Source organism: Diorhabda carinulata, chromosome 4 (genome assembly GCF_026250575.1).
Source record: "Diorhabda carinulata isolate Delta chromosome 4, icDioCari1.1, whole genome shotgun sequence".
Taxonomy (NCBI): Eukaryota; Metazoa; Arthropoda; class Insecta; order Coleoptera; family Chrysomelidae; genus Diorhabda; species Diorhabda carinulata.
In genome coordinates this window covers 4,465,529-4,481,795 of record NC_079463.1, presented here as the reverse complement: position 1 = coordinate 4,481,795, position 16,267 = coordinate 4,465,529, and the positions used below count along the sequence as shown (strand labels likewise).

Below are 16,267 nucleotides of genomic sequence, written 5' to 3'. Positions count from 1 at the left end.
CCTAGACGAGGGTCCACGTAGCAGGTTATTTGACCATTTTGAGCCACAGATTTAAAAATTATATTGCTACGCATAAATCATCCAGGATTGTTAACAAGTGGCAATATTTTTTCGTTTTATGGCCGTTATTAAATCTTTAGTCAACAGTCACATAAACCAACAAAATAAAAATAGTTTAAACCTGTGATTTCTTATAATATTTATATTGAGGTTATGTACCTTCGATACACATTTCTGTTTATGTATAAAAATCCCTGCGGACTAAATATAATCGTCTTTGCGACTCCTTTCAATTTTTCGGAATCATAACTGGAATTTTGGGCTATTTCTTAAAAAAAAATCACTTCCACTTGAAATGAATATCCTAATAATCTAAATATTTCCTAAAATTTTCATAAATGTATCTGAGCTAATACATGTTTGTATGTCTATAATGAACCTAATCTGTACAGAACAATAAAAAAAGTTTGGACTCTTCAAAAACCGTGTGTCTTATATGTTACATAGACGTATCATAATATTTATAAGTATCTATGTCCCAATAAAAGTTAAAACTTTGTTTTTTTTTATTCCAAGAATCTCTTCCCGACAAATTTCATCTAAAATACGATTTTAGTTTATTCCATATAGTAAAGGGGGGCCAAGTTATTTCATACGAAACTACTTCAAGTATAGCTTGAAAACATTTTACTAAATTAAGTGATACGCCTATGGATTACAAATGCCTCACCATTTAATTAATTTCTTATTGATTAAAATAGACTATAAATATATTTCTTTTCAATTTGGTTCTAACAATTGTTTCCAGTTTAGCCTGTCTTCAATTGAGACTTCTAGAACTAGAAGCTTGAAGAAAAAGAAATTTATAACAGCCCTTAAAGCTCCAAGTCATACCCTGTATTTTTCCCAGTTAATTAAGTATTATTAACATGAAACATAAAAAAAACAAGTTTAATGCAAACAATTTCGGTTGTTTCCAGTAATATCAGTTTTTGACAAAATCTTTTGTATTTGACGTTGTGTACCTTCGATGTATTGAGCCACGCGACGCCGCTGATTTATCAGTGGAAAATGTTGCTCCAATACAGCTAATTCCAATTCTACCAACCATAAAATTAGCTTTGGAAAAAATACTGTCAATTCCGTATCTCACAATTGGCATCAGACGCAGACGAATTTGGTCCTTTGTTGTCAAATTTGACAAAAACGGGTATATTCTTGCGTTTTCATTTTTACCTGCCTTATCTCTTTACATACAACACTTCCTAAATCTACCTTTTCATATGCACAGGGAGGGAGGATTAAGTCAAACAATGTGTATAGAAGAACACCTCCATTTAACAGAATGACATTTGCTTTTAAAAATATTCACTTTTCTTTTTCATTTTTTTATCATTGAAATTTATATAATTTAATTTCATATGCGAGTCTTCAGGATCGGTGACTTTCGAACTATACAAAAAATCTTGGAAACAACAAAAGATTGTATTTCTTTTTAGAATTTTATTAAATTAAAACAAATTATACCACCAACGAGCACAAATACGCAATCCTATGAGATACGAATATGTATCTATTTATCTAAATTATTCTCTTGAAGATGTTCACAAACAAACCGGATTCAAGTTGAGCGAGAAACCAACACTTCTAAAGCAAATACTCGAGAAGAACTACATAACCTAAGTAAACCTTCTAGTCGATCGTTCTTCGACCATCCAATATAAAATTAAAGTGTCCATTAAATATTTAATTTCGTATAACAGGCAATTAACCAGCGTTGTGTAAATAAACATGCAGCCATCAAGGTATAAATTAAAGAGAATTATTAATATTTCTTTTTTAGGTAACAAGGGTCTCTAGTCTTCCAGTTATAAATTAAACGAGAGAAGCGGACCTGTCACAGTGGAAGGCCAGGTATTTTCTCGACTCTCTTTTAGTTCTTCGTTTTTTCTTTCGGTGCTGCAACGGCGATATTTAAATGGATATTGAATCAGTCAGTGGCTTACCTTCACGGATTTTTTAGATTAAATATCACATTTATAACTTGAGTTATTCTACATTTTGAAATGAGTTCATGAAACCAAAGTTTCTAAATGGAAACTTGCTTTATGTCGTTACAAACAAAATTTTTGAAATGCAGCTTCTTCATTAAGAAATTTTACTTTGATGTTTTGTCATCTTTGTAAAGAGTTTAGAGTATTTCTATGGAAATAATTCTAGGACTTCTTGGTTTTAACATCTTTTATGTCGACTTGAGAAACGATGAGAATTTCGAGATGGACAACAGCAAATAGTTTTTGATGCACCGTAGAAGATGGACTTTTTTATATCGATTTTAGAAAGGAATAGTGTTTGGAGATTAGACCCAAACTCTTCCGCAAGAAAACAATTTTTGATTCTATAGAGAACTGGAGCCTCTCCTACAACCAGAGAAAATCGCTTCTATAATGAAACAGTTTATGAATTAAAATAGTACCTGGAGACTTTCTTTGAGGAATCTATCCTTGATTAAACAGACATATCTTTGGATTTTCTTGTTTTAACAAATCTGAGGATTCTCTTATTTGTACTCTTTAAGAGGGTATGTTTGATTTAGAGAGACAAAAACTATTTCTCATCATTTTCTGATATTAGTGAAGATTGCGACCAAAGTGAAGCGTTTGAAAAAGGAATTGGATTTTAATTTAACAGTTAACCAGGGAACTTCATCATAGTTCGTAGGTGTGGGCTGTTGGGCACATATGCCTTCAGATAGGTCTGTCGTGCCCAACTTGACGTTACCAAAGTCCGATGTCCTTTGAGAAGCCGATCAGGCGCTTTGGCTTGAAATCTTTGATGTCGTTAGGAATGTTGTGGGGTTTATCCAGGTGTTTAAACCGCGCCCGTGTGAGTGCAGGTCACTCACAGATAACGTGGTATGCAGTTTCGTCCTCCTCCATGCGCCAGCGGAATCAAGGACGTTATCGCGTCTTAAAAACGCTAGAGAATTTGGGATTCGCAACTAGACAAAAACTAGTTCTATTTTCTAATCTTGCAGGGGCTTGGGCATTGTAACCTTGAAAATTCTTTTCTTTACAGATCTGAGAACTTTCCTACATCGTCGATCCATCTTATATGTTGATCCATACCTCAGACAAAGAGTGCATCTTTCTATCTTTGCGAGTGACGATTACCGCTACGTGCGGAAGACTTTGGTCGTCGCAGTCAATCAAAAGTGCGAATTGCTACTTCACGTGCTAACCGCACTGATGAGCAGAGAGAGAAAGATAAAGAAAATAGTATTGCTGTCAAAATTGAGAGAATACAAAAGGAGAGGATGCCTTGATCACGCGTATACCGATGATTCGTTAAACGTTTACAATTTCCGGTACGTCTGGACTTTGCGATAACCATAAATAAATCGCAAGGCCAATCCTCGGAATTTTTCGGAATCAACTTGGAGTTTCCCTATTTCGCGCATGGACAATTATACGTCGCGTATTCGCTAGTCGGAAAACCGTCATCTTTGTTTATTCACGTACCACAAAACAAAACAAAAAATAAAGTTTATTAGAAAGCTTTAAATAGCCAGTATTTCAGAAAAATTGTGTTTTGTAAGTAAGCAATATCATGTGTCATTAATCGATAAATACAACTTGATACCGAGCATTTTTTTAATAAAAAAAAGATTCCTTTTGTTTGTTTTAAGTTTATTTTACACAAAAGTTTAGGTTCTTTAATTATCGATTGAGGCAGTATGAAGTCTGCCAGGTCTGTTAGCTAGAGATTGAATGTTTGATCTTGAGGCATTTTGGATATGAATTAGATAAAACAAGTGACTAAAAATGTTTTTTAAGTATACATTTTTGATCTTGAATATGCCAATGGTGGATAAAAAACAAGTGACTAGAAGTGGACGAATAAGATATAATGGAGGTTACATCGACAGAAAACTACTTCGAGGGTTAAATGTTTGATCTTGAGAGAGTGTGGCTACACATTGGTTAAAACAAGGCGTGTTAATATCTGGTCAGTTTTCAGTTTAAAATTAATCATTTGGTTACAGCTTGTATATATTTCGTCACCTTGATTTATGGGAATAACGATACTTAATTTTCGCAGTTATTTGGTCTATATAAAAGCTTGTAAAATGTGCAGTCTGCAACGACAAAACAAAAAATAATTATCAGCTTGCGACTTGTGAATAACAAGATAAAAGTGTTTAGGTTCTGCAATAAAATATCTCGTTTTAAAAGTTTTATTACTTCTTCAAAACGAAGTTCTTACTGCCAGAGGCGATATAAAAACAACGGGAAATTGTTAATCAGTTCGTTGGTTGATTAAAGACGAAGATATTTAAATCTATGTTTATAATAAAGTTTATTAGGTCTTTGAAAACGATGTCTAACTGAATAATATTTCCGTCGTAGGTGGTAGACGAAGAGAAATTTGATCGACGCTATAAATGGACATGTTTGTTCTTGTTGTTAATTGTGCAGCAATAACTACATGTATTATGGTTTTTGCGGGTCGTATTAAACATTAATATCCCTTCGTATAGTATGGGAGTTGGGTATTTTGTGGAAAGCTTCTCCATATCTGGTGAGTAAGGTAGACATGAAGACTTTTAGCGAACCAACTGTGTGAATCAAAAGAGACAAAGTCATTACAAAAAAAGAAAATTGTAGGATTATTCTTCAGGGCTCTTTGAGCAACGTGAGTTCAAGTTCTTCATCAAGCTTCCATCGAGAACTGGATTTTTTGCAAATCCTGATAATTTCTCGAAAAATTGGTTATGTACTGAATTTTCTTGAAAAATACTTATGAATTTGGATTTGTTTGGAAAATTCCAAAAATGTCTCAAAAATTGGTGTCTTGACTGGAAAATTCTAGCAATTTCTTAAGGTTTTGGTGACATATCAAATGTTTTAGAAAAATTTCAAAAATTTACAAAAATTTGTTGATTTACAGAATCTTTTTCAGACAATTGTAACAATTTCTTAAAATTTCTCAAAAATTTCATGATTTACATACATTTGAGTGGAAAATTCTAATAATTTCCCAAAATTTAGATGACACACGATGATTTGCACGATCTTTTTTTGGAAAATTTCAACAATGTGTCAAAAATTTGGTGATGTACGAGATATTTTTGGAAAAATCAAATGGTTTATTAAAATTTTAGAAAATTCATACAATTTTCAAAAATTTTGGTGATGCACTGGTTTTTTTAGGAATTTCACAAAAAAATTATTATCTACAGGATTTTTTATAGTATATTTTAAAAATTTCTCATGAATTTGGTGAAGCATTAGACCTTTTTAGATAATGAAACCAATTTCAAATACGTTTGGTCATGTACTCGATCTTTTTTGTAAAGTTCTAACAGTTTTTATAAAACTTGATGATGTACTTTATCTTTTATAAAAAATACAAAAAATCTCAAAATTTTGGTGATTTTTGGTGTCTTGACTGGAAATTTCTTACAATTTCTTGAGATTTTGGTGATATACTGAATGTTTTCGAAAAATTTCAAAAAATTTACACAAATTTGTTGTTTTACAGAATCTTTTTTAAAATATATTTGTAACATCCAGTTTTTTAAAACTTGATAATATACCTTATTGTTTTTAGAAAATTTCAACAATTTCTCAAAAATTTCGTCATTTACATACATTTGAGTGGAAAATTCTAATAGATTTAGATGACATATCGAATCTTTTTGAAAGATTTCAAAAATTTCTAAAAATTTGGTGATTTGCACTATCTTTTTTTGGAAAAATTCTAGCAATTTCTTAAGATTTTAGTGACATATTAAAAGTTTTAGAAAAATTTCAAAAATTTACAAAAATTTGCTGATTTACAGAATCTGTACTAGATATTTAGGAAAAATGGAATGGTTCATTAAATATTTCAAGGTGTACTGGAGTCTTGACTGGAAAATTCTAATAATTTTTTGAGATTTGGGTGACATATTGAATGTTTTTGAAAGATTCCAAAAATTTGGTGATTAACTGGATATTTTTTGGAAAATTTTAATATTTTCTCAAAAATTTACCTTTATTTTATTGGAAAATTCGAAATAGTAACCGTTTTACGAGCCATAACGACAGTGCATTCGAAGATTGTCGAAATTAATCTTTCAAATTAGATCGAAGCCTATGATGCACTTGGGTGTATAGTATCACTATTTTCAAATTAAAAATTGAGTTTCACCTGTTAAGTTCAAATTGATCATTTCCAAGGTACGTAAAAGGCAATTTTATATTGATACTTTATATTGGTAGAAAATTGGCGGTATAAAACAGCTGTCTTCTTAATCCGTCTACCAATACAAATAGAAGTAGAGTTATTTAATGGTTTACACACTTTTTATTGCTATTTTATCAAATATATATCTTAATAACACTCGTATCATGACATGTCTATGGCAGGTTATAAATTATAAATGCAATTATAAATAAGGCATAGAATAGTTACTGTATTTTTTTTGGAACATCAAAATTTTGGCTACGTGCTTAATATGAGTATCCCCAACATTTTTTGGTATGTGTGGTGGTTGAAAATTTCTTACTTTCTCCAGAGTCGGACTAAAACGTTACTAAATACTCTTTCAATGTAGACAAGATTTTCTACGATTAGAGCACAGACGTAGTTTTTTAAGTCTAGTAGGTCCCAAGATTGTGATAACTGGGGTTTTTAGGATATTCCAGAAATTTCACGAATATTACATTTTTTTCGGAGTCTTTTTTGGAAAATTCAATCAGTTTTTCAACTTTGATAATATATAGGTTTTTTATGGGAAATTCCAAAATTTTGTGATCTTTTTTGAGAAAATCTATCAATTTTCCAAAAAGTTGGTGATGTAATGGATCTGTTTTTGAAAAAATCGAACAGTTTCTCAAAAACTTAATGATGAACTTGATTGACTCTAAAATTTGTTGAAAACCGCTTACTTTTTTCCAGATTTGGATTTATAACTCCACATATACACAAAATTTGCTACCATTAGAGTGAAAGCGTAGCTTTTTTCGTTTAGTAGATCCCAAGCTCTCCAAAAATTGATCTAGATCTAATAGAAATTTTGTGCCTGACTCTGTATCTCAAAAATCCGTAGACTTATTTCAAAGGATCAAAGGAAGATCTCACTTCATAAGGTTCTTTGTCTTTGTCTGAAATGAGCTTGACATTAGCTATCTGCTGTCTCTAAAGCTTGTTAGCACAGCATAATCTGCAGTAGTCGTCTTCTACCATGCCTAACGGTTAAGGTAATTTTTGACAGAGCAATATCATGTCAAAAGACCTAATTTAATGTCTGGAGAAATTCCTCACACTTCTTAAATAATATGGTTATGAATTTTTTGGATCTCTTGGAGTGTTTGATCAGTAAGACTCACTCCATCGTGATTCTTTAGCTTTCTTTTCAGTTCTTTGTTATAATAATGGTGTAATCAGTTTATAGGGTAGACGAATCAGGAAGCAAATGTGATGTAGCTTCATAAAAAGGGAAATTAACGGAGAAGAGAAAACTGTAGGCAGTCGAATTTGGTGGTCAAAAATTGTATGTGTTTTGAAACAAACTCACTTTGTAGAAGGTTTGTTCCTTTGTCAATTTTTTTTGTATTCACCGAGCTTTCACTAGTTTTAATTTTCAAAAAACAGATCTAACACTTAATCATGTTGAGAGGGCTTATGCGTTAGCCGCCCCTGGTTGGAGGAATGAAAACTAAAGTAATTATTCATTACTATATACTACATGATTGATTCTTGACATTTCATTATATCAAACATCTGCATTTATTGTAAGAAAAAGTTCGGTATAAAATTCATAATTAACAAGTCAAATTTCCTATTATTTGTAATGCATAATTTAGGGTTAATAATAAGATGGATATATATTTAACACCTTTACTTGAAACACCTGCTATGTGCTTATACGTCTTATGGTCTATAAGGATCCATTTTGGTTTTAGATTGTTTTTGAAATTTATAGCGTAAATCTTTACACAATTGGTCTTTAAGAATAATTTCAATAATAGATGCTGATGATGAGAAAGTTGAAAAATATATTGTGAACAGATAAATACAGAAATGTAAAGAAAAAAGTTGGCCGTATGGGAGCTATTACTTTCTAATAATTAGCTGGAGATTCCGCTATTGAGTTAAGTTTAATTTTACTAAAAAGTTGTTGCATCCTGTGCAAAATAGTTTTATAGTAAATGACCATAGTAATAACATACAAGACGAGCGTTTATTGTATACAGTGAGGTCGGAAACGATGGGATAATATTTTGGACGCCCACACTTTATGGTATTAATTCTTGAATCCTGGTCACAGCGATACGGATTTTTCAAATAATATTCATTCAGTTAACGCAATAAGAAAAACATATTTTTTGCCAAAAATTGATTTTATTTCAATTTAATCTCCTTTAAGAGCAATACAATAATTCCAACGCTTCTACAACTTCTCAATGCCGTGCTAGTAAAAGTATTTGTCTTTTGCATTAAAATAAGTTTCAGTTTCATCACTTGCATCTTCGTTTTAGTTGATTTTCTTACAGGTGAGGATTTTTTGAGATCAGCGAATAACCAGTAATCACTGGGGGCCAGATCTAGACTATACGGTGGACATATTAGGCCGTCTTTTTGCATTCAAACGATCCAACCACTCTCTGTAGAATTCAGTAGTGGTTGTATCTCCCTTTTGTTAATAGTCGATAAACAATATTTCATACGCATCCCAAAATACTGAAGCCATAACCTTCTCAGCTGACTGTTGTGTCTTTGGACACTTCAGACTTGATTCACCGGCTGCAGTCCACTCAGATGATGATCCTTTTGATTCCGGAGTGAAGTGATGGATCCATGTTTCATCCATTGTCACATATCGACGCAAAAAATCTAATTTATTATGTGTAAACATTGCCAAACACTGCTCTGGATCATCAACACGTTGTTGTTTTTGATCGACTGTAAGTAAACGCGGCACCCACTTTGAAAAAGCTTTTTCGTGGTCAAATGTCCATGCATAATCGTAAACACACTGTCTTCTGATATCTACGGCCTCAACTATTTTACGAAATTTCAATTTGCAATTAGGTATAATCGATTTGTGGACTTTTTTGATGTTTTCTAGAGTAACCACCTCAATTGGACGACCAGAACGTTCACCATTATCGGTGTCTGATTGACCACGTTTAAATTCATCAAACCAATAACAAATGGTTCTTTTCAATGCAGCAGAGTCCGGATAACACTTTTTCATCAAGAAGCAATTATAAATTAACACACGAAATTGTTTTGAATCCATTCTTTCCAAAATAACAAAAGCAGCTTCACTCAAAAGGCTGTCACCGTCAGTCATATGGATGGGATAATGGCAGCGCCATCTGTGTGTCAGTCACACGACTTATTGAGTAATGTAATACATGTGGACAGTTTAACACATTATTTGGTATTGTTTGAAACCACAAAGAAAGGTTTTTTCTGTACTTTAGAATGAGTATATCTTCATTGGACGAGCTTTGTTTTTTTTTAGAGTAGATCTCTATCAGAATACGCCTCAATATCCAATATATTTTTTAGTTTCATCCCATTTATGAGTTTTTCGAACGTCGAGACATCACCCTCCTCAGTTTCTTATATATACGTCGACATTTAATTATTGTATTGACCACGTTTCATTCAGTCTTTTGACGGGCAACTTTACGAGAAAACTTTATTTGTCTCTGTAAACCTTCTCTAACATGTTAAAGTATGGAAAAAAGCCTTTCTCGTTAACTGGATAAATATCGGCTTTTTCCGAAAAAACATCCAGACAATAATTACTAAGAGTACATTGTCTTCCACGGTTTTATCTGATCTGAAGTAGGAAAACGCTCAAACGTGGCCATGTGCAAAGAATTTACAACTCGGCGACGTTGATTCCAACGTGGTGCCGCGTCCAGAACGCAAATATAGCCGTAGACTTCAACAATGATAAAAAACACTTTATATGGTACTGTAAAGTTTGATTCTGAATATAACTAATTTCAATAAAAGTCACACATAGAATCTAATAATAAAAGTATTATGTACAATACACTGTATATCAGAGATTGATATCCAATCCAATCAAAATTCAGTTAAAAACACACATTAACATAAAATGCTTACCAAGCATTCGCTGCCATTCCAAAGTAGTACAAAAGTAGAAAGATGACGGCGCAATTGATATTAGAAAGTCCGTCTTCAGGCGATTTCGGACAAGATGTTGACATTCTTCCAGCAAACATTCTTATAGCCCAGCCAGCGCTCATCAATACATAGCAAAGAGCCAAACTGAGCAGCGGTCGTGCTTTTACACGACCGCCTCCAATAGTTAACGTCATTGCCGATGCCAAACTTATTACAAGGCAAATAAAACCCCACACAGTCACCCAAACCTGCAACAATTAAATTCATTACGTTTTGTTTATCATCGTGAATGTAGTGAACAAGAAATGATTGAATATATTTTAAGATGATAGTACTTGAGTTTATTAAGCATTTTTTGATACATTATTTTACTATGAAACAGTTTTATAACAAACTAGCGATACCGGTCAAGTTCATAAAGTGCTAGAGCTGCTATGAGTCATTTTTTGGTATATTACTTCAATATAAACAAGTTTTTATTAAACTAGCCATCCATAAGACTTAGTAGAGAAGAACTTTATAGAAAAAAAGGGGGAAATGCCAAGTTACTGTCCTACTAGACTCAGTGCTAGCGCAACTCGTTGCTCGAAAAAAAAGTTTTATGTAAAAAGTATAAATTATATTCTCCAGCAACATTAATTATCATAATCGATCTCTTCATTGGACAAAAGAGATACATTATGGGATTATTACAAATTTTATTACGCCATATGGATAGTACTAATCTCATAAGATGTTACTATATGAGAAAAATAGGTGCAGAAAACAATTCTACCCAATTCATTTATCTTTAACGAGAAGATATTCTATAAATTTAATAAAAAAATTGATTTTTTCAATATATATTTTGAACACACCCCGTATCATTTCTAGTAACGGCTGGCGCATGTTTGTTTTCGGGGAATGCACAAAATTTTACCAAGAATAGCTTTTTTTAGAAAAACCCATAATAAAGAAATTTTCCATATGGTGTATGTTTTCGTGAGGACGCTGTATATAATTTTACCAAATAAAAACTGTGCTAGATATAAAAACACACATTTAAACTGACAATATTTTGACAGCTTGAATAGATTGTTTATTTAATGTCAACTCATGGCAATATTCCCCATGTTTATAAACACACTGTTTCCTTTGTAAGATTTGTTTTTCTTTGTGCATTCGGATTTAAAGTAAAATACGATCGCGAATTATCGAAAACACATGTCTGGCCTCCACGCTCGTACACATACTTTCATTAAAATTCTTTTCTTAGTATTCTCGTTTACGAATACAAGTCTAGTTATTTCTACATAACCTCAATTTTATGAATGTCAGAATGGCTTTAAATTATCTAATTTTATTTCACAATATCTGCCTTTAGCTTGTAAATGAAATATTGTAATTTATTTTCTCGTCTACATTTATATTCCAATTCTTTTTTGGATCTTCTCGCAGCCATCTCATTTTTTTTTATTTTTTGCATTTCTATGTAATTTGCTTACTTTTTTCATAATTAATTTTTTAGACGATGATATTTCCTCATTGATGTATGATTGAATCTTAATACGACCCTGTTCAATTTTATGTATTGAACAATAATGTGACATTTTTTAATTAATACTCATTTATTTAACTTTAAGAAATTGAGTCATTTAAACTGTCACAATTATAAATATCTCATTAAAATAATTTTTCAAAAAATACAATAAATCTTACCTCTGCAAACTTTTGCTCAGATTCATCGAACATAATTATAGAATTACATCCCGTCAGACAACCCTCTCCGTTTTTTCTCAGCTCACAGTCAAATTTTTGTACAACTGGATCAACAGGAGCCCTGATATCAATTTCATCTTTAGGCCCGTCTATGCACATGTGTTCGTGATTATTAACTTCAGGAAATCTGGAACAGTTGAGGGCGTCTGGCCAAGGAAATCCAAAACCCTGAAGGACGGGGTAACATCGTGATCTCACTCCCTCGCAAAGTCCTCGACAAGGGCCGATGGGATTAGAAACTTTTTCAGTACACATTGGTACATAAACGGCACACAAAAAAAGTTTTAAATTTTGACTGCAACCGTATTGAATCAACGGTGAAAACGATTGTAATTGTAAATCAGCTTCTTGTTGAATGTCATTACCTCCTAAATTGGGCATACTTGTCGAATTATACCACATCATACACATTTCTACGCGAATAGGTTCACAATTTCTCATTAGAGGTTCAGAAATAGAAACTCCCCAGAAGAAACCAAACAACAATAACAAAAACATTGTTTATAGGTTATGTTTACAGCACACACGCAACACCCTTCTCTTAAACCGACCTCCGACAGAATAACTTTGCTCGCACTGAAATTCTTGTCGAGTAGGTAGGTAGACGAACGCGGTTTTGGAATGTTGTTCAACCGAAACCTTCACGAAAATAACCGAGTAGAAACGATTATTCAAATTAAGCTTACAGGCTCCATAAGATGGACCTGCTTGTTGAAAAAACCAAACAAGCTATTTTAGGCAGGTTAGTTAGCGGAATGAGCGTGCTTGAGGGGAATGGGAGGATGTGTCAATATGATTAATTATGCTAAGAAATTTCTTACCTTGACACAATACAATTAATTTAATAGAAAAACAAAGATCATTATAAAACTATTATGCTACTAAATCGTTCACTTTATTTTTTATTTCAAAAGTATTCTCACGAGGAGATGATAGTTTGATTTTCTATCAAAGGTTCAATTATTTATAGTATTAATCATTTCATTGATAATATCAATAGTGATTTCAAGGCCCAATTTTAATTTGATTGAGTTTTGTGAAACTTTTAACAACTGACGATGTTCACAATGAAAAGTTTCAAATTTTAATTTTGATATATTTATTCAACCTCAATATAACAGATTTTTTTTACAATTCACATTTATATAAGGTAATTCGAAATTTTTGATAAATTTTTTCTTTTCTATTGTTAAAAAACAGTTGTTTCTATTTCAAAGAGAACAGCATTTTGGTCAACTTAAAAGAAACAAGCCACTCACTACAAATTTATAGATCGCTTTTATTTCATAACTTTGGATTCGACTTGACTATTTTAAAGTTTATACAGGCTTCCATTGGAAGATAAAGCTGCAGGCACTCTCAAAAAAATGTACCTATACGTTATGAAAATTTACTAATATATACGAGATGTGATAAGAAAATGAGGTTAATGATATTTTCAATTAGACTGAACGAAGAATCTCAAAAAGCATAATCAAATTTGGTTATAAAAGACGTTGCTAGGACCAAAATCTCTGAGAAAATCACAAAAGACCAAACTCAGACGGTCAAAAGAGAAATATTAATGGAGAAACGTCCTACAGGAACCAAAAAGGTGAACTAAAGAAAATTAAGGAACAAAAAAATAGGAAAAATCGGAAGTCTGACTTAAATTTGATGAAGAGTGATCTTGTAGGATCCAAATAACCAAAAATAACGAAGGATATCACAAGAAACTGAAACGAAGACGACTTTGTTGATGGAAAAACTTTCTGGAAGGTTTACTAATGAAGAAAGAACAAAAAGTAGGAATGTGAATTATAGAAGACCAAGTAACAAAAAAGTAGCGAGAAAAATCTCGATAGACTGAATTAAATTTGACCAAGAGAAGTTTTATCAACGTAATAAATCGCTAGGACTAAAAATAGCGCAAAAAAATCATTAAAAACTGGAACTAAGACGACCAGAGAGGCTTCATCATTGGAGAAAGCTTCTAAAAGGAGTTAGTTATCAAAAAATGCGATGAAAAAACACAAAAGACCTAATGGAGATAGTGGAAAGATGCTTCATTGATGTAAAATGTTTTTATAGAGACCAAAAAGTAGAAAGGTGAACTGCAGAAGCTAAGTAATCGAAATATAGAGGTTGAAATCGCATAAATTCGAATTAAATGTGCGCATAAAAGGTTTTAATTAATAGAAGAAGAGGGTGTAATGCTGGAGAAAGAAAATCACAAAAAATCGAATCAAAGATGACCATAAGAAGTTCCTATAGAAAATTAAAGAGCCAAATAACAAAAGACTAAGTAGCCAAAAAGTATCAGAAGAAATTTCGAAAGATTGAATTGAACTTGGTCAGAAGATATATTATTAATGGTTAAGTTCCTATAAGATCAGAAGAGGCTTTATTCATAGATAAAGCTCTTACAGGATCTAAATATCTTACAATAATGAAGGGAATCAGACAACTGAATGGATGATGACCAGAATAGTGTCTAATAATGCAAAAAATTTCTAAAAGGACTAAATTACTAAAATGTACACAGAATACTAAACGAAGATGGTCCAAAGATACCAGCTAACTAGAAATTAAGACTGAATTGCTGTTAGTTATATGACTTTTTTAATGAAGGTAGGTGCTTCGATAAACAAAAATTTTTCCATCCAAAAATATACGAAAATGTGTGGAAAATGAAAGAACTTTTGCGTTGAAACAAGGTGCTGAAAAGTCGGCAAAAAGAGACCTAAAAATAGGTCAACGGCTATCTTTCGCAATTTCGAAAGAAGCTTTCTAAAAATGCTTCCAGTCATTGATTTTATGTTGGGGTATTGCTGGTCTAAGGCATTAGTTTGAGGGACGCGAATTCAGATTTCATTCTACCTTTTCAATTTGTTTTTGACGAAATTCAATTCATTTTATTTTTGTATCAAACATCATATTGAATAAAATTTAAACAAACCTTTGAAGGATTTTAAATCCATATAGTTGTTTCTTAATACAAACTTTTATATAGTTACTGTTTACTGATATTATTATACTAAAAAAAATAAACTCTTATCATCAAAAGAAAATCAGTTTTCTTGGTTTACTTTCTTCGCTTCCACCACCAACAGATGTTCAGTATATTATGACTCCGTTTACAGTTTTATTCTAAACATTTACATTAAATTTTAATCACAACAAACTCGAGCTATTAGTTTTTTCACCAATAAGCATCCACATTTCTTTTCACACATTGTAGATTCAACCATTTTTATTCACAAACTTCTTCCTTTGATGTTAAAACCAATAGTGTCAAAATAGAACAAAGTACGTGGGTATATGAGACGATTTATTTGGCTCATTTCTAATGATAACAAAATTATTTCGCAAGATATACGAGGTTTGGAGAAAAAATATAGCGAATTATGTGTATCAAAACCTAAATAAAACGTGAATTAATCTTTTTTTCGATAACAGAGCCATAGGAGGATTCAAAGATATGTTTTGGGAGGGGCGACAATCAAGAATTATGAAAAAAGGGTCTATTTTGCATATATCTCCAATCTAGAACTTACAAGTAATAAGTTTTTATATTTGGTTTATTGATATCTTATCTTTGTTATATTATTCACAGTTTTTTAATTGGAACATGTCCATATTTATATACTCTAAAAAGGTTATTTATCTTCTTCTTTTTTAAACGTCAATCACACAATATAATAAGATCACTGATCTAATACATGTCATTTTTTTTGTTACCTACTTTTTCAACATTCAGTATGGAAATTTGTCAATTGATTTAAATAGAAAACTATCGATATTATTGGAATAAGGTTAGGCTGCAAATCGATGATAACTTGGTTTAATCCAGGACGTAGCATTTGACCTCACGACCAATGATGATGCGTTGATAAAATTTGAATTTCGCACTCTTTTTTAATAACTATTTCAAACCGTTGAGACCAAATGATATGGGTAAATAATAATTTTATGATAATATTGGGACTATAATATCTTTGAGAAAAATAATCAAGTTAATTTAAGCTACATGCATATTCGCTACTATAAGCAGATAGATGCTTGCCTCCGTCAACACAAATTAGCTTGAATTTGCAAGACAAAGTGCAAGCAATTGTATGCAATTTCTTCCAAAGTCATAATAATGCACGTAGCTTGACATTATACAAGTTTCTTACTAATGTATTGGGGCCGCCTAAAATTTGATTCAATATTCTGTGAACTGCTTAAAAATGAAAACTCAAAAAGCTAAGTAAAGTAAACAAGAAAAAAGTGGCCAGTAAATAACTGGCAATAGTTATATCTGCTGCTGCTTGCTTGCTTTTGGAGTCTGATGTAATAAGTGTGTGAAGTACCTTTTTTCGATAAATGT

At 31.9% G+C, this 16,267-nt stretch overlaps 1 protein-coding gene across 1 annotated transcript in view; it reads right to left on the bottom strand.

Moving 5' to 3' along the window:
* Window positions 1–12,534, bottom strand: part of LOC130892268 (frizzled-4-like) — a 36,247-nt gene extending 23,713 nt beyond the window's left edge. Inside the window, exons 1-2 of the mRNA XM_057797549.1 lie at window positions 11,857–12,534; window positions 10,138–10,406 (exon numbers count right to left, since the gene is read on the bottom strand). Coding sequence (XP_057653532.1) covers window positions 10,138–10,406; window positions 11,857–12,414 — 827 coding nt within the window. The 5' untranslated portion in view covers window positions 12,415–12,534. The remainder of the gene's footprint in view (window positions 1–10,137; window positions 10,407–11,856) is intronic.
* Between the last annotated feature and the right edge of the window lie 3,733 nt (window positions 12,535–16,267).